Source organism: Cibotium barometz, chromosome 43 (assembly GCF_041138505.1).
Source record: "Cibotium barometz isolate CiBa-2024 chromosome 43, ASM4113850v1, whole genome shotgun sequence".
NCBI classification, from domain to species: Eukaryota; Viridiplantae; Streptophyta; class Polypodiopsida; order Cyatheales; family Cibotiaceae; genus Cibotium; species Cibotium barometz.
Window position 1 is genome coordinate 7,165,068 of NC_141088.1, and position 19,883 is coordinate 7,184,950.

General features: G+C 47.0%; 1 protein-coding gene across 1 annotated transcript in view; it reads right to left on the reverse strand.

The window, feature by feature from the left end:
- Window positions 1-19,675, reverse strand: part of LOC147613479 (vesicle transport v-SNARE 11-like) — a 32,449-nt gene extending 12,774 nt beyond the window's left edge. Inside the window, exon 1 of the mRNA XM_086781420.1 lies at window positions 19,398-19,675. Coding sequence (XP_086637546.1) covers window positions 19,398-19,491 — 94 coding nt within the window. The 5' untranslated portion in view covers window positions 19,492-19,675. The remainder of the gene's footprint in view (window positions 1-19,397) is intronic.
- Between the last annotated feature and the right edge of the window lie 208 nt (window positions 19,676-19,883).

The window sequence follows — 19,883 nt, forward strand, 5'->3', positions numbered from 1 at the left end:
CTTCAGCCTCCACAGCTTCAGTGGTGAGCCCAACTCCAACACACACCCCAGTGGTTGTCCCTAGTTCTTCAATCCCAATGCTTCAGTTGGAGCAATCATTAGCTGGGAGCTCGAAGATAAGCAGAAGGGCGCCCATGACCAGGAGTATGAGCGCAACGAATTGATCACGACCTTTGGCTACATAGGTGGCCAGAGAGTCGTCGTCTTGTTTGACAAGGGTAGCACGGAGGACGTGGTCACAAAACAGGCCGCTCGGCGAGCCCGTTTTGTCTTGACTTCGATGGACAAGCAAGTTGAGGATTTTAGCATTGACAACGAGCGTCAAGTATGAATGAAGCTCTTGGTGCTAAGTTAGTTATTCAGGACGTAGAGTTTGTGCGTGATTTTATGGTTGCCTCTCTTGTAGAAGCAGACATAATTTTGGGCATTCACTAGTTTCACAAGTTTCTCCCTGATGTCAAGTGGAACAAGCACACTTTCCAGATTAGTCGGAATGTGTCCAATGCCCCGATGACCATTAAGTGTGAGCCAGGAATCCCGAACTTTCAGCTCATAAGCCACTTGCAGCTAAACGAGCAATCAAGAAAGGCGCACATTGTGCGATGATTTACATCCAAACCGCCCACACGGTGGCCAATGCTTCCGAGAAGTATTTGGCTCTCCATGAAAAGTTCTAGAAGATTTTTCTTCGAGACAATCTCCCTCCCCAACTTCCCCGTCCAAACTGGAGGACCATAAGATCGATCTCCTCTTAGGCTCGGAACCCCGAGCAAGTTTCCATATCGTCTTTCAAAGGCCATGGAATCGGAGTTGGACCGCCAACTCCAAGAATTGTTATAATCTAGCTTCATCTGCCCCAGCATGTCGTCATTTGTAGCACCGATCCTATTTGTCAAGAAGAAAGATGGGTCCTCTCGTTTGTGTGTCAATCATATCCTGCACTCAATAAGCTGACTATCAAGAGTAGATTCCCGATGCCTCGAATAGATTATATTCTCGAGAGGCTGAATGGGGCTAAGGTGTTCTCGAAACTCGATTTGAAGAGTGGGTACCACCAAGTGAGGATTGTTGAGGGGAACATCCCCAAGAGAGCCTTCCGTAGAGAACGGGCCCACTATGAATTTGTGGTCATGCCTTTTGGCTTGACGAACGCCCCAGCCACATTCAACCGCATGATGCGGGTGTTCTAAGAATTGATTGGAAGTGTGTGTTCATATTTCTAGACGACATACTAGTCTTTTCAGCTACGATTGAGCAGGATGACATTGATGTGGCGAAAGTCCTGAAGTTGCTAGAAAGCAACGAGCTCTATGTCAATGAGAAGAAGTCAGAATTTAATTTGTTCGAGGTTCATTACCTTGGATATATAATTAGTGTAGAAGGCATTCGACTTGATCCGATCAAGGTGGCCGAGATTGTCAATTGGGAAATACCACAGACTACTTATGACATCAGATCCTTTGTGGGTATATGCCAGGCATACTCCACCCACATAGACAAATTTTTTGACCTCTCGGCAGATCTCACCGATCTGCTAAAGAGTATCAAGACTAAAAGCCAACGGATTCGAATGACTCCACGAGCGTTGGAGGCATTCAAGAACCTCAAGGTGGCTTTATCAGAACCGCCTTGTTTAGCACTTGCCTCGTGGCACGAGCCGTTCCAAGTGATCACCGATGCAATAACATCGCAATTGGAAGTGAATTACAACAGAATGGTCATCCAGTAGCTCACATGTCTCGTAAGTTACTATCCGTAGAAAAGAATTACTCGATCTACGATCAAAAACTCCCCGCAGTTATACAGGCCTTGAAACATTGGAAACATTTTCTTTATGGCCGTGCTTTGAGGTTCACACTGACTATCAGGCATTATGTTGGATTCAAACAATGCCCAATACACAGTGGAGTGACCGACAGCACCACTGGACCCAAATATTCCAGCAATTTGGTGGTATGATTGAGTACCTTCCAAGAAAGGCCAATACTTTGAGCCGGAAGGGACAGGTAACGTTGATTCAGACCACTAGACTCGACCTTGTTGGTACGGGACCAGACGACAGGAAGCACACGTACGCAGATTTCGAGGAATTCGGTACGGAGTGGGAACAGGCATTGGATGCCACAGGACCATGCCACTTTTTGATACGCGATGGTTGGCTTTCCTACAAAGGCCGACGACTGTGTGTCATGAAGTCGTTCAGGGCAGCTCTTCTCCATGACGCCAACGACACCATTATTGGTGGTCATAAGAGCATGAATTCGACTTTGGAGAAGTTGAAACGGCAATATTTTTGACCAAAGATGAGACAAGATGTGTTTTCATATGTACAACACTGTGATATTTGTCAAAAGGTGAAAGCTCCTCGCGGGAAGAAGATAGAGTTGTTACAGCCCTTGCCAATTCCTGAGAGACCTTTTCAAGATATTTCGATGGATTTTGTCACGAATCTACCTCCCAGTCCGGCTAAGCGTAATGCTTAGTGCTTGACTATAGTTGATAAGGAACATACTGTCACACCGAGATGCCAAGTTCAAAGTCACATGGGACGCGAAATGGGGACAAGGAATGGAGACGGAAAAGATTGAGAATGGCCATTCCCTATGACTATAGAGTGACATGGGACGGGAATGGGAACAGGAAGATGCTACCATCTCCAACATTCCAAAGTCTAAAAATGCCCATTCCCTGTGACTATGGCCAAGTTTACCAGTCATTTTTGGAGGGCATTGTTTGATAACTTTGGTACTAAATTGAATTTTTCCAGTGCATTTCACCCACAGACGGATGACCAGACAGAAATCTACAACCACTTGGCCTTCAATGTGCTGAAGTGTTATGTCCATGATCAACAAGGTAAGTGGGAATCTTATTTGCCTTTAGTACAAGCTGTTTTGAATAATTCTTTTTCTTCAGCTATGGCAAGACTCCATATGAAGCAGCGTTTGAAAGACCATTCCAATCGCTATTGACCAGAACCTCGTCTTCAGTACCCGAAGCGAATAGATTGACGGAGTCTTACTAAGAGATTTTGGAGCCAGTAAAAGACAAGTTGGCTAAAGTGCAGGACGCCTACACTTGACAAGCCAACAAAGACCGAAGGGATATGAAGTTTTCGCAAGGTGATTGGGTGTATCTTCAGATTATGAAGCAAAGGTGGGCAAGCGTTGCCCAAAGTTGTCATTCAAGAGCTTCGGACCTTTTCCCATCCAGAGAAAGATTAACGAGGTTTCAATGAAGTTGAAGCTACCTCCAAGTTGAACTATGCACGATGTGTTTCCGACCTGGATAAAACCAGCCGACCAGCATTAGAGATGGGTATATAAACCCAAAGCATAAATCAGTTCATCTCTCATAATTCTCAAGGTGTTGAAGCTAACTCAAGGGCCAGGACACCCAAGGAGAAGCTAACGCAAGGGGGAAGGATTGAAGGTCAAGGGCAGAGGATTTTCCTCAACCAAGAAGGTTCAGGTTCAGTCTTTTATTTTTAGATTTGCATCATTCTAATAAAAGCAAATACATCATCCGTGGCAAGGGCCTTATAGAGGGTATTCGGGACCCAATACTGTGTCCTCTTCTCCCTCTCTCTCTCTATTTTCTGCACATCTATATTCAGTTTTGTGCGTTATTTTCAATCGTAAAAAGTGTGCTGATTTCTAAGCATTGAAGTTACCAATCTCCCTCGAAGCTTCCGCATGTTACAAATTTTTCTCACCAGAAGTTGATTTTCCAAACTCTGATCTGGACCACAGGGAATGGGACTTCTTACTTAGAGGAGAGCCCTATTCAAGACCTTACTCTGGGAGACGATCAACCTATCTACGTTGGAAACTATTTCATCCCCAGATGGGACTTTCCCATGCATATTCATGCTTGTATCTGGCTCCATATGAAGCCCTGCATTGGCATATCTTAGCAGAGATTATCCAACATTTTTTTCTACCATTTTTTGGTATTTTTTAGGCATTTTATAGCATTTTTTTGCTACACCCATGTTGTTGGCCTGCTACAGCTGGCCGACCAGCATACTGAGGTAGTATAAAAGGGTTGGCTCCCTTTTCCCTCAGATTATCTCTCTTTTCAGCTTCTGCAGTGATAGTCAGCATCTACGGGACCTCCCTCATGCTGCTCCACGTGATGTACTACCTTTTCTGGTGATATTCAGCAGTGATCTTCTTTTCTCCTTTATGCTTGCTGTCCATACACAGTGTTGTACTGTTCTTGCAGCATTTCTTTGTGGGTACCACAGCATAGTACCATTCTTTCATGGTATCAGAGCGGGAAACATCTACAAGGACCTGTGTTTTCTATTCCCATGCTGCTGTTGACTGTTTACAGCATATAGGAGCTGTTCACTTGCTGCGTTTTCTTCATTAGTAACCTGCGTTTTCCTATGGAGCTGCATTTTCACTCGGGACTGCCTCAAGTGCTGCAATTTCTTTCTACAGAGCTGCTTTACAGCCTTGACCACTGGAGAGTCATTCTATTCTCCTCTCTTTTTGGTTCCCTCTCACCCACCCTCTCTTCTAGTCTTTCTAAAGGAGGCTTGGGCTCTTGGAGGTGATGGCTTCTTGAGATCACCATTCTCCCCTCTTGGGGATTCTCTTCTCTTCCCCTCTCATCCCTTTGGATGAGTATCTTCCTTCCCTTGTGCTGTTTCATGCTGATGCTATTATTGCAGATTTTCTCTCCTCTCTTTCAGAGGAGGATAATGGTTCGTCTACAAAGCAGGTAGATGATTTTATTGAGATATCCTCACATATTCTAGAGCTTCCTACTTTGGCGGCTTCTCTCCTTGTAGTTGCTTCTCCTCCTTATGTTTTAGAGGAGGCATCTTCCACTATCATGGAGCCTGTTCCTACTTCGAACCTGGCAAATTCAGCTATCACTCATGATCAGTTTGTTCCAGTGGTTGTTTCAATTTCTTCTTCTTCAAAGGAGGATTCTACTTCGGTCCCAATACTTGTTGCAGATGCAAAGGAGGTACCACATTTTTCGGAGCCATCTATGGTTCCATCTCTTGAGGGCTTCTCTCTTCAGATTGATCCTGGTGTTTCGTCTTCGATATCTTCTCGATCTTCTTGTGGCTTCTTCCGAAGACCTTCTCGATATTCAGATGTACCATATCTTCGCGAGTTTTGTACCTTTTATGAGGAGGTTGTTCCTTCAGACTCTTTGGAGGATGTTTTTCAACGTACCAGACTTGGTCCACCCATCTGGTGCTGAAGAGGAGGTGTTGGAAATTATTTCATCCCAAGATGGACATTCCCATGCATATTCATGCTTGTATCTGGCTCCATATGAAACCCTGCATTGGCATACCTTAGCAGATATTATCCAACGTTTTTTTCTACCATTTTTTGGTATTTTTTAGGCATTTTATAGCAATTTTTTGCTACACCCATGCTGTCGGCTTGCTACTACAGCTGGCCGACCAACATACTGAGCTAGTATAAAAGGGCTGGCTCCCTTTTCCCTCATATTGTCTCTCTTTTCAGCTTCTGCAGTGATAGGCAGCATCTACGGGACCTCCCTCATGTTGCTCCACGTAATGTACTACCTTTTCTCGTGATATTCACCAGTGATCTTCTTTTCTCCTTTATGCTTGCTGTCTATACACAGTGTTGTACAGTTCTTGCAGCATTTCTTTGTGGGTATCATAGCATAGTACCCATTCTTTCACTACATCAGCTCACCTTCACTGCCTTTGCCATCACAATCTCCCTCTCTGACTTTATCAGACTTTGCTTCCAAAGGTGGATACATTCCTTCTGCCAGAGTGTGTGTGGGACCCTGGCATCCTTCATTTTTTCTCATCTTCTCTCATGGTCCCCTTTTTGGCCTGAGAGACTGTGTGTGAAAATGGCATTTTGTCTAGTCCTAAAAAGGAGTGGATTTTTTAGGTTTTATTTCATGTTTTTTGGGTCTTGCAGCTGGCCGACACCCCTTGGCTTGGTCGACCAGCACAGCCCCTTAGTAGTATATATAGCACAGCTTGACCATTCATCATTTGTACCACATCATTGACCATATCAGGTACCGTCTACTGCTACTACTGCTGCCGGCACCTACACTATATCTGTTTCTTCATCCTCACCTGTTAGCTCGAGCACATCAGCGTTTCACATATGCTCATGGGGGGACAGCAGCCCTCTCTGCTACATAGAGCATACCATCGTTTTAGATGAGCTCATGGGACAGCAACCCTCTCTGCCACAGTTCAGCACATGAGCATTTTATCTTCAGTTCACTCTTTGGGACAGCAACTGAAACCGATCCCGTCGAGTGGGAATAGACTCCGTTGGACACCCACACGCGTAATAGCACAACTTAAATTTCACAATATAAATGGACAACTCACAACTGAAAACTGAAATGAAATGAAATGAAGATCAATGGACACCAGCACTGGGGCCGAAACGGGCCGACCCCCCCCTCAATATATGATATATTATTGGGAGTATTTAAGTGATACAATGCTCCATGGGTTCAATGAACCAGATGATGTCCATGTACAACTGAGATGAAAACTATTACCAAACAAGAGACTTGAAGTAGATGTTCGAAGGAGAGCGATCCACTTGAAGTAGATGTTCGAAGGAGAGCGATCCACTTGAAGAAGTCTAATCTCTACGGTCCTGTGCCTTCACTGGAATCCGCAGAGAGCGCCCCACTGGTGTTCCAAGACCACGCACAAACAAGCGCTCCCATACTAACGCTTGGTTCTCCCGATCTCGGCACCCATGGACCGTAGTTCTCCAGAAGCTTGGACTACCCAGCACCGAACAGGTGTTAGCAGCAGAGAATATCCCTTGTAAGATTTACACCAAAGACCTTTGCTTAAATCTCAATCCACTTACCTTGCAAAATAATGGATATGGCCTTCAGAAGTACTAGGCACCCACGTATAAAAGGAGAAGTCTCTATTACTGCTGTTCCTACCAGCCTGCAAGTGAGAGAGTCGCCTGTAGCTCGCTAGTGGGAGAACAAGTATCAGAGGCGCTTGAGTGCAACTACATGGGGGCTAGAGAAGGACACCTAGGCACAGCCGCCTCTGCAGGCAAACGAGGGAGGGCCTGTGCGCAGCTGTCTGCAAACAAGAAAGGGTGGCGCCTGGGCACAGCCGCCTGTTGACCACAGAGGAGTGAGACCTGCGCGCAGCCGCCTGCAAGGTAGAGAGGGTGGCGTCTGGGCGCAGCCGCCTGCTGGCAAGAGAGGTATGGGAGGACCTGCGCACAGTCACCTGCAAGGCAAGAGGACAGTTGCCTGCGGAGCAAGATGAAGAGGTCGCCTGCACACCCGTCTGTGGGTAGCCGGATGAAGCCGTCGCCTGCACAGCCGTCTATGGGTAGCCGGATGAAGCGCCTGCAGAGCAGCAAGAGCAGGAACAGTCACCTATATGTAAGCGATGGAGAGATCGCCTGTGCAGTCAAATCCGGGAGAAGGTGGCCATGCATGGCCGCCGTCAATATGCAAGAGGAGGATCACCCTGAGCGATGGAAAGGGCACACGTCCAACAGCTAGCTGCTTGCATGGAGGCGACCAGTTCCAAAGGTTCCAAGGTGGGAGGTGGGTAGGTGGCCATGCACCCACCCGCAACACACGAGGGGTTCCCTTTCCCACCATGACCCAAACGTGGGTGCCCAAAATGGGTGCCCACCCTTCTAAAGGTACCATGAAATATTGGGAAGGGTGCCCACTCATTAATGAGTGTGAAACTGCAACCTCATAAAAAAACAAAGGTTAAAAAGAATGCTATGAAATAAACAAATGCAATACACTTACCACCTGTTCACACGCAATAAAACTCGTTAGAAGACAGAGCAAACTTCACGACTCACTCGCAGGCGTCCCCGCTCAGTAAGTGGCACGTCAAACAAGCAAACACAAGAATACAAGTCACGCGAAAACACTTCCAAACATGCAAAACATGAATGCATGTGCAAACAGTATCATGGATATATCTCCCGTTCATGGAACAAGTACTAAACATTTCTGTCTAGCACAATGATGGCACGACAGAAAACATAAATCCTGGTCTTCCTATGGAGTGACAGTCCCATAGGTAAGACTCAAATCCAGGCACGAGCCTCCCTATGGAGTGACAATCCCATAGGCAAGACACGGCACAAATACTGGCTCTTCCATGGCGTGACAATCCCATGGATAGAACACAGTCTAGGTCATACACAGGTCCCGTCCATACAACACCATCCTGCTAACACACAGGTGGCACCAGTCTGGCTCCCGTCCATACGACACCATCTGCTAACACACGGGTGGCACCAGTCTGCTGACTCCCGTCCATGTTATGCAAAAATACTGGCCCCTTCACATGAGACACCGGCCTGGCCTCAAGTGAACGAGACACTTATCTGGAGATGTGGACCAAATGGTCGGCCAATTGGTGACATCAACCCACTGTCAAATCCCCAAGGATCTCCTCGTAGAGCGCTCTTGAAACACGACTCGAGACCTGCAAAACAAAGCCAAACAACGTGAAGGGGTGCAAGCCTGACTCACCACCCAACCATGAGAACCATGGGCAAAGCCCACGAGTCTTGGCTGTCCCCACCAAGCCACGAGCTGAGCTAACTAGCAAGACACACTGACCAATCTCTACTCCATGACGTCCCATACCGCCACGGAGCTACCCTCGCGAGCCTCGAGATTGCTGCCAACCTCAGCTACACGTCTGCAAGCACTAGATCCAGGCTCCTAACTGTAGAGCTCTCGCAAAGACTCACGAAACTTTATGACCAACTGACTGACCTTGGCCACCCTTTTATATGCTCTTGGCCAGGCGTCCAGACTCCACACTGGGGCGCCTGCCCATCACGACGTCCCCACTTGGGCGCCCGCCGTCAGTTCATCCCTAGCCCAAATCGCCAATCAGCTTGCATAGTTCCAAGCTACCCCAAGCCTCGAAGCTAGTCTTGTGTGTGTGCTGCACACGACGGTAGATACACGCTGTGCATATGACATACTAGATCTCCTCATAGAGCAATCCTGAGACACGAATCAAAACCTGCAAAACAAAGCCAAACAACGTGAAGGGGGTGCAGGCCTGACTCACCACCCAACCATGACAACCATGGGCAAAGCCCACAAGTCTTGGCTGTCCCCACTGAGCCACAAGTTGAGCTAACTAGAAAGACGCACCGACCAATCTCTACTCCATGACGTCCCATACCGCCACAAAGCTACCCTCGTGAGCCTCGAGATTGCTGCCGGCCTCGGTTGCATAAAGCATGTGCACGTCTATACTAGATCCAAGCTCCTGATCGTAGAGCTCTCGCAACGACCCGCGAAATTCTATGACCAACTCACTGACCTTGGCCACCCTTTTATAGGCTCTTGGTCCGGCATCCACACTTGGGTGCCCGTCCATCGCGGCGTTCCCACTTGGGAGCCCAACCTCGAAGCTAGTCTTGTGTGCGTGCTGCACACAGTAGATACACTATGTGCACATGACATCCACTCTTTGCTATTGTCCAGCACATCAACGTTTTTTCATCAATACATATCTTGGGACAGCAGCCCACTCTCTGCTACAGCACATTGTCGTTTTTCTTCTACAGTTTACCACGGGATAGCGGCCCTCTCTACTCACCATCTCACATCATCGGGACGGCAGCCCTCTCTGCTTATCTTCACCATCGACCCCACTCGGGACGACAGCCCTCTCTGCTCCTCACCACCCCTCAAGTATTGAGGCACCCTTGTCACCAGAGCTTGCACCAATCGAGACGGCAACCCTCTCTGCTCTTCATCACCATTCACGTACCGCAACACCCTTGTCACCAAAGTCTGCATCATCTACATCATCACTTCACCTTCCGCTACAACCACCACTTCGGAGTCATAGTAGCAACGAAACCCATTTCAAATCATATGAAACCGACCGAAACCTTTACGAAATGTTCCAAAATATAAAACTCGTTTTTTATTCACCTAAAATTTTTAAGGCCCAAAAACCTTACATGCCAGTTTCCTACATACGCATTTCCAAACTCTAATCTGGACCACACAGGGAAAGGGACTTCTTACTCAGAGGTTCTTACTCAGAGGAGAGCCCTATTCAAGATCTTACTCTAGGAGAAGATCAACCCATCTACATCAACTCACCTTCACTACCTTTGCCAGCACGATCTCTCTCTCAATTTATCAGACTTTGCTTTTAGAGGGGGATACATTCCTTCTGCCAGAGTGTTAGTGTGGGACCCTGGCATCTTTCATTTTTTCTCATCTTCTCTCATGGTCCCCTTTTTGGCCTGAGAGGGGGTGTGTGAAAATGGCATTTTGTCCAACCCTAAAAAGGGAAATTTTATTGGATTTTTTAGGTTTTATTTCATGTTTTTGGGTCTTGCTGCTGGCCGACCAGCACACCCCCTTACTATATATAGCATAGCTTGACCATTCATCATTTGTACCACATCATCGACCATAATAGGTACCATCTGACCATATCAGGTACCATCTGCTGTTGCTGCTGCTGCTGCTGTTGACGCATACACTATATCTGCTTCATCATCCTCGCCTTTCAGCTCCAGCACATCAACATTTAACATCTTCTCATGGGACAACAGCCCTCTCCACTACTGTACAGCACATCAGCGTTTTATCTTCAATTCACTCTATGGGACAGCAGCCCACTCTCTGCTACAGCACATCATCATTTTTCTTTTACAGTTTACCACGGGATAGCAACCCTCTCTACTCACCATCTCACATCGGGACAGCAGCCCTCTCTGCTTATCTTCACCATCCATCGACACCACTCGGGACGGCAGCCCTCTCTGCTCCTCACCACCCCTCAAGTATTGCAGCACCCTTGTCACCAGAGCTTGCACCACTCGGGACGGCAACCCTCTCTACTCTTCATCACCATTCAGGTACAACAACACCCATGTCACCAGAGTCTGCATCATCTACATCATCACTTCACCTTCCGCTGCCACTACAACCTCGGATTGCCTGTGCATCCACCGACGTGAGCGTTCGACACCGACCACCTCACGGAGTGCCTTTGCCTCACATCGACGCGAGCCTTCGTCATCGACCGTGCTTCAGCTCCAACATCGTCTTTGCATCTGCACTGGTCTTCTACTCACAGTCTCCTCACAATAGAGGGCCTCTTGTACATACTTTCACTCACCATCATATATACACTCACTCACCCATTTCATGCTGTGTTGTTTTGCTCTGATCTCTCGTACACCTGGTCTCATCGTATCAGAGCTATCGTGAGCAAAGGGATTGAAGACCTCGAGAGCACACAGCATGGATCGTCTACCTGCACTCCCGGAGGACCAATTTTTCTCACCACAAGTTGATTCTCCAAACTCTGATCTGGACCACACACTAGAACTTCTTACTCAGAAGAGAGCCCTTTTCAAGATCTTACTCTGGGAGAGACGATCGACCCATCTACATCAACTCACCTTCACTACCTTTGCCATCACAATCTCCCTCTCTGACTTTGTTAGACTTTGCTTCCAGAGGGCGATACATTCCTTTTGCCGAAATGTTAGTGTGGAGCCCTGGCATCCTTCATTTTTTCTCATCTTCTTTCATGGTCCCCTTTTTGGCCTGAGAGGGGTGTGTGAAAACGGCATTTTGTCCAACCCTAAAAAGGGGGATTTTATTGGATTTTTTAGGTTTTATTTCATGTTTTTTGGGTCTTGCTGCTGGCCAACAGCCCCTGGCCTGGCCGACCAGCACACCCCCTTACTATATATAGCATAGCTTGACCATTCATCATTTGTACATCATTGACCATATCAGGTACCATCTGCTGCTACTGCCGGCGCCTACACTATATCTGCTTCATCATCCTCGCCTGTCAGCTCCAGCACATCAGCGTTTCACATCTGCTCATGGGACAGCAGCCCTCTCTGCTACACTTAAGCACATCAGCGTTTTATTTCAGTTCACTCTTTGGGACAGTAGCCCACTCTTTGCTACTGCTACTGTACAGCACATCAACGTTTTATCATCAGTACATATCTTGGGACAGCAGCCCACACTCTACTACAGCACATCATCGTTTTTCTTCTACAGTTTACCTCGGGACAGCAGCCCTCTCTGCTCACCATCTCACATCACCGGGATGGCAGCCCTCTTTGCTTATCTTCACCATCGACCCCACTAGGGACGACAGCCCTCTCTGCTCCTCACCACCCTCAAGTATTGCAGCACCCTTGTCACTAGAGCTTGCACCACTCTCTGCTCTTCATCACCATTCAGGTATCGCAGAACCCTTGTCACCAGAGTCTGCATCATCACTTCACCTTCGCTACCACTACCACCTCGGAGCACCTCTGCATCCACCAACAGAAGCCTTTGACACCGACCACCGAATGTGTTGGGGTAAAGGCATTATGCCCACCCTTATAGTGTGTACAAGCCCATAAGTTATAGTACATAGTACACTTAGTACTTTTAATGTACTAAGTGCACTATGTGTACTAGTGCAATATACATGTGTGATAGGGGAGTCACACACTCAATGCTTGAGTTGACTTATCCCCACAACTCCCTTATAGTGTGTACAAGCCCATAAGTTATAGTACATAGTACACTTAGTACTTTTAATGTACTAAGTGCACTATGTGTACTAGTGCAATATACATGTGTGATAGGGGAGTCACACACTCAATGCTTGAGTTGACTTATCCCCACAACTCTCTCTCTCTCTCTCTCCCTTCTTCTCTGCGTTTGTCTCCCACATGAAACCCTAATTCAATTCTCCCATCAGAATGGAGTGCCTTTGCCTCACATCGACGCGAGCCTTCGTCATCGACCGTGCTTCAGCTCTAACATCGTCTTTGCTTCTGCACTGGTCTTCTACTCAGAGACTCCTCACATCAAAGGGCCTCTTGTACATACTTTCACTCACCATCATATATACACTCACTCACTCATTTTATGCTGTGTTGTTTTGCTCTGATCTCTCGTACATCTGGTCCTTTCGTCCTTTTGCCCTCATAGAACCATGTGTGGATGTTGAAGTGTGTGCTGCACAAGAGGCACCACCAAGATGGGCTGCAAATGAAGGGTTGTAGTTGCTCACAGTCATCGGCAGCGAAGGCTTCTCAAATTACTGTAACCTTTTATCTCCGTCTCTCTTTGCTTTTGTGCTTACTGAAAGAGGCCCACTCAAGGGGGAGCGGCCTGTAGAGCGTTTTTACTCCTCTTGCAAGAATGCTGCTTCTGGTTGTGTTGAAGCTCACCGAATACTGCTGCCTTGGTGATGACAAGAGGTGCCCAGTCTATGTTGTGGGTGTTCAGAGAAGTGCTGTCAATGGTAGTGGACCATGTGCTCGCTTGAAAAGCTCATCTTGATGCTATTCTTGCAGCTGTGTTTGAGCAAACGGAGCTCACCTCTCCTGCAACCAAATCCCCAATCTAGTCGCCTGCTGTGGATTTCTACACAACTCGTTGCTTTTGGCCAATGTTCAAGGGGTGTTCAAACTTCACACACGCCCGATTATTGAAGTTACTTGCAGCTCTATCTCTAATCTACATTCCACTAATCTAGACTGGATTAAGGCAAATGATGAAAGTCATAATTGCAAGAATAGGATATCTAGAGCTCAATTAAGAAATTACTAAGACCCTTTTGACCTTAGTTTGCTCCCTTTTAAGGAATTTTACATCGCAGATCCTGGCCGCCCCTTGGACACCTAGCCAGGCTCATGCCCGCTCCAGGGCTTCCCACGGCTTGCCCAAACCTGTTTGATCTGGCCTTGCTCTGGCACTGGCCCCAACTCCACAACCTTAGCAGTGTCTTGCATTCCAATGATACCCAATGCTGTCCAAGCGGACTTCTAGCTGCTCTCCTGCCCATTCCCTGTGCAAACCCTAATTCTCAAAGTCACTTAATGACCTGTCCCTTCATAAACAAGGGCTAACAAAGGCGTCCCCTGTACATGGCCTACCTTAGCCATGGCACATGCATCTCAGGCCCAATGTATGTGACAGTAAATGTCAGGTCTAAGGGCTTGGCTTGTAATTGGCCGCCCTCCTTGTTTCTACCTGATATGAGGGTCTCTTTCTGAAGCCATCTGAGAGAGAGAGAGAGAGAGAGAGAGAGAGAGAGAGATGAAGGCCCTAAAAAGAGGCTTAATGCATTACCGAGATGATTAGGAAAGTAGTTTTGCTGATCCATAGCCACGTTGATCCAGCATGACATAGGTAGTTTTACTTATCCATAGCCACGTTGATCCAGCATGACATAAGTAGTTTTACTTATCCATAGCTAGGTTGATCCAGCATGACATAAGTAGTTTTACTGATCCATAGCTAGGTTAATCCAGCATGACATGGTTGTGAAGCTTAGTGTACCACAATGACAGGATGAAAGTGAAGATTGTGGTGAAGCGTAAAACAAGGTTTGTAAACATGTAGGAAAGTTAGCAAAAGTTTTCCTAATGTTTTAATTTCACACACCAAAAACATCATCAAAATGCAAAAAGAACATAAAAGCGTGAAAATGTGTCTTTGCCTATATGTCTTTGGTTGTATAAATAGGGTTTCCACGTAACTGTGCCTCGAATTAACTTTTTTTTCCCTTCAATACCACTTCCTTCTCAAATTTTAGAGACAAAAATGTTGCCTAGAAGAGTCAAAGCCCATCTTGCTCACCAAATCTTTGGCATATTCCAGCCCATATGCTTCTCCAAGCAGTCTGTACCAATCCTCCATGCACAATTCTTTCGAATATAGCATTGTATATTTTTACCTTTTTTGATTGAAACGTACCTAATCTACCTTATCCTGATCAATACATATCCTAGGTACCTCAGCTGACATTTCTGAACACCTTGGATCACAGTGACAAGTTTGTTTGGGCACCTTGAACTGCAACTGCACAAAACAGTCCCCTCTTTAAAGATTAACATGATCAGCTGCATGGCCAGAAGGTTAACAACTTTTGATTTTTGAGCTAACAAACTCTGCATGCACATATGCATATCATTTCACACTTGACGTCATCTGTCACAACAATATCGCGTCAGATGATAAGTTTAGACCAAATGTAGTGTTGAAAGTAGAGATGTCGAGTTGAAGGGACCCTTGCAGGTGGTAGATTTGACAATACTAGGGGAGAGTCTCAATAGCTATGGGTCCAAATCACTGTAATGATAAAAGGCACCGTTACACCATATCAGGATGGAAAAAGCAGCATGAATAGATACAGGTCCAACATGTAATATAGGTCACATGAAGAAGGCAAGACAGCATGTCCATAAAGCCACAAACATACCACACACATACATAACTAGCCATGTCTTTCGGCAAACCCTGCATTTGTGGCTGTATTGGAGCTATAGATATTCATGGCATCCTACATTTGTTGTTATGGACTCTTAACGTTCTCTAACATCCTTAATTGACGACTATGTCCCTTGGATAACAACCTTTGACATGCGGAAGCCTCTGTGGCCAGATCATCACTCAATGGAAAACGCAGCACTCCCACTGGATGCTTGATGCACAAACAACTGGATAAAAACGCAAGAGAGAAAGCAGTGACCTAACCTACTCAAAATCTTATTCATATACTTGTCTGTTACAATGCCATGTTGGAAGCTTAGCTTCCCTTGAAAAAGGTCACTTGTACTCCTACCTATGACCCAAGTCCCAAGTGGGAACTAGAATGAATGACATAAAGACCTTGGCCCTCTTTATATAGCCCCTTGCAAATCTCGCCGGCTGGACCCAAACTGACCGACCAGCATTTAATGCTGCCAACCAGCACATTCTTGGCGTATTCCTCCTGTCGGATTGCTGCCTGGTTCACGCCTTCTCTTGGTCCCACTCAGCCCTAAAAGGTGTCTAATTATGTCTTACTGCCTGTCCAGATCAATGCAGAAGCACGTCCACGCGGCATGCACGTGACATCCCCCCCCTCCTAAACTCGATGATGGGGATCCAACCTGCCTCTTTGGATGACTGTCATCATCCCTCATTCCCTGCTGTCTCCTCGCTGTCATCCTTGGACGTCTGGCAACTTGACTTGACCTAGAAACATTGCTATCCTCCGCGATTGCTCCACTTGAAGAACCTGCATCATCCTGATCCACTGAGTCCCCCTGCCTTCATGCCCTGTCCCTTGAACACGGGGTCTTGGTGTCCTTCCCTGAGGCTGATCACTAGCATCTTCGCTCCCCCCTTGGATGACTACCATCCCTTGGAACCGGGCTCACTGGTATGCCCTTTGGCACCCACCCATGGACTACCTTTTCCCTATGGCTTTGCTGATCACCGACCATCCTCCTTTGGAGATCTACCCTTAGCTGTGTTCCCTGCCTCGGACTGTGCACCTTCTCTTGGGACTGCTCTTGGAGCACTGGAAATCCTGCTGAGTGCTGGCACTCTAATACCAATGTCACATGCGGAAGCCTCTGTGGCCAAATCATCACTCAATGGAAAACGCAGCACTCCCACTGGATGCTTGATGCACAAACAACTGGATAAAAACGCAAGAGAGAAAGCAGTGACCTAACCTACTCAAAATCTTATTCATATACTTGTCTGTTACAATGCCATGTTGGAAGCTTAGCTTCAATTAAAAAAGGTCACTTGTACTCCTACCTATGACCCAAGTCCCAAGTGGGAACTTGAACGAATGACATAAAGACCTTGGCCCTCTTTATATAGCCCCTTGCAAATCTGGCCGATTGGACCCAAACTAGCCGACCAACATTTAATGCTGCCCACCAGCACATTCTTGGCGTATTCCTCCTGTCACATTGCTGCCTGGTCCACGCCTTCTCTTGGTCCCACTCAGCCCTAAAAGGTGTCTGATTATGTCCTACTGCCTGTCCAGATCAGTGCGGAAGCATGTCCACGTGGCATGCACGTGACATCCCCCCCCCCCCCCCCGCGCCCCCCCCCCCCCCCCCCCGCTAAACTTGATGATGGGGATCCAACCTACCTCTTTGGATGACTGTCATCATCCCTCATTCCCTGCCTTGTCTCCTCACTGTCATCCTTGGACGTCTGGCAACTTGACTTGACTTGGAAACATTGCTATCCTCCACGATTGCTCCACTTGAAGAACCTGCATCCTGATCCACTGAGTCTCCCTGCCTTCATGCCATGTCCCTTGAACACGGGGTCTTGGTGTCCTTCCCTGAGGCTGATCACTGGCATCTTCGCTCCCCCCTTGGATAACTACCATCCCTTGGAACCAGTATTCCTATGGGCTCACTGGTATGCCCTTTGGCACCCACCCATGGACTGCCTTTTCCCTATGACTTTGCTGATCACCGACCATCCTCCTTTGGAGATCTACCCTTAGCTGTGTTCCCTGCCTCGGACTGTGCACCTTCTCTTGGGACTACTCTTGGAGCACTGGAAATCCTGCCGAGTGTTGGCACTGATACCAATGTCACATGCGGAAGCCACTGTGGCCAGATCATCACTCAATGGAAAACGCAGCACTCCCACTGGATGCTTGATGCACAAACAACTGGATAAAAACGCAAGAGAGAAAGCAATGACCTAACCTACTCAAAATCTTATTCATATACTTGTCTGTTACAATGCCATGTTGGAAGCTTAGCTTCCCTTGAAAAAGGTCACTTGTACTCCTACCTATGACCCAAGTCCCAAGTGGGAACTTGAATGAATGACATAAAGACCTTGGCCCTCTTTATATAGCCCCTTGCAAATCTGGCCGACTGGACCCAAACTGGCCGACCAGCATTTAATGCTGCCGACCAGCACATTCTTGGCGTATTCCTCCTGTCAGGTTGCTGCCTGGTCCATGCCTTCTCTTGGTCCCACTCAGCCCTAAAAGGTGTCTGATTATGTCCTACTGCCTGTCCAGATCAGGTCGAAGAAATCAACCATCACAGCACCCCGATGCACCAACTGCAGTGAAAAACTGCTCCAGCATCCCAAGAAATCTCAGATGCATCTATCTGCATCCTCTACGTGAGAAAACTCCGAGGCCATGCATCACATCTCCAAACTGTTGCTACAACCTCTCGCAAACCTTTGGAACCTGAAAACCTGAACCTGCATCTGGAAACTGTGCAAGTACCTGTCTGCCATGGAATGACATTACCCACATCAATCTCTGGTAAACCTGTACTCTCAAGAAACTGTTCAAGACCCTACGGGATGGGCTGCCTTTGTGGCATGAAGTAGGGTGGGTGGGACATGGGCCACCAGGGTACCTGCCTGTACCCTCGCCAGAGCATCCCCACAGGACCCCGCCTCCTCCATCCCCGTGTAGGACAACAGCCGCCTCTGAGTGCACGCACCCTCCAAATACACTGCAAGGCTGAGCAGCCCTGCCGAATCAGGTCCAAACCTCCAACAAAAACGCAGCCTGAGCAACCGCCCTTCTGCACGCGAACAGTAGCTCCAAAAATGCAGATCTTCTCCTTCTCCATCCTCCAGCAGAAAACACCAGGATCAGCTCCAGAAAAACGCCAGAACTTGGAGCTCTGATACCATGTCAAAGTGCGCAGCGGAAAGCAAGGAATGAGACAATGGCACAGAGAGAAGAGAGAAAAAAAATCTGCATAACAATGAAGATGAATTGTACATGTCTGCCCCTAGCGTGGGGTGGTCCCCGTAAGTGAGGGCATGATGACAAACTCCCGTGAGGGAGGACTCGGCCCGTGAAGGCTCTCGTAAGTGAACAAGGGGAGAGAATCACTAGGCCATATATACCAGCCTACATACATGGCCGACCCCCTCAAGACAAACCAACCAGCATAAAATGGGAAAATAAGGGAGATCAAATGGGTGCCCAGCCCACAACCAAGGGCCAAAGAATGAGGGAAAAATAGGTGCTGCCCGGAACAAACTGGGCGCCCCGGACATGACAAAATGGGCATAAACCTAGGAGATGAATAATGCTAACAGCTTTTAGCCATTGACAAAGACTGAACTAGATTCGGTGGTCAGCCACGCTTCTCTCAATCTCCACTCCAATTGCTAGAGAGAGTTTTGGAGTTATAAAAGAACTCCTTGCCATTACACCAATTTGTAGACAGACATTGAGAGGGGGGTTTATAATCCAACACATGATATATGTATGTGTCTGTATATACATGCATACATACACACATACATACATATACACATGCGCATATGTTTATACGTATACATCGAAATGAATGTCGAATTTATAATCCAGGATGTTAAAACACATGAAGTCGTCGATCTAGCATAACACATATCCGCATATGTTTATACATATACATCGAAATGAATGTCAAATTTATAATCCAGGATGTTCATGAAGTCATCGATCTAGCATAACAATGGATCTTAGAAGACAATGGCTCCAACATAGCAACAAATGTATATTTGTGACGCATGGATGGGATCAATTGATAGAAAACATTGCATTACAATGGGGCTCTTACCTCCGGAGAGAGCTGCAAGGGTTGCACATTTCCTAGATAGATTGGTGGAGAGCTCGCAGTACTGCCTCTCGTACCCATCAAAGATGTCGCTCATCTTGTCCCTCCCCCCCCCCCCTCTAAACCTCGTGTGTGTGTGTGTGTGTATGCCCGAACCTAAGAAACAGCAGCGATGGAGCGGTTGTCCTGATCTGACCTTCCGACTTGTGATCTCTCCGACTCACAGGAAGGAACGCAGCGATCGAGAGATCCGAGGAGAATCTTCTTCTTCTTGGTGAACAAGAAAAAGAACGAAGAACAAAGCGATGGTTTTAATTCCTGCTTTTCCCAAAAAGTAAATTCCCGCAATGTTTTAGAACCTACATTATTTTTATTTTTACGCATGCTTAATATTATCTCTTTCCTAATTTAGGAGTAAATAGTATGTGGATACACATATATATTTGGGCTACACATTAAATAATTAATCGAGCTCAATTTATTAATTAA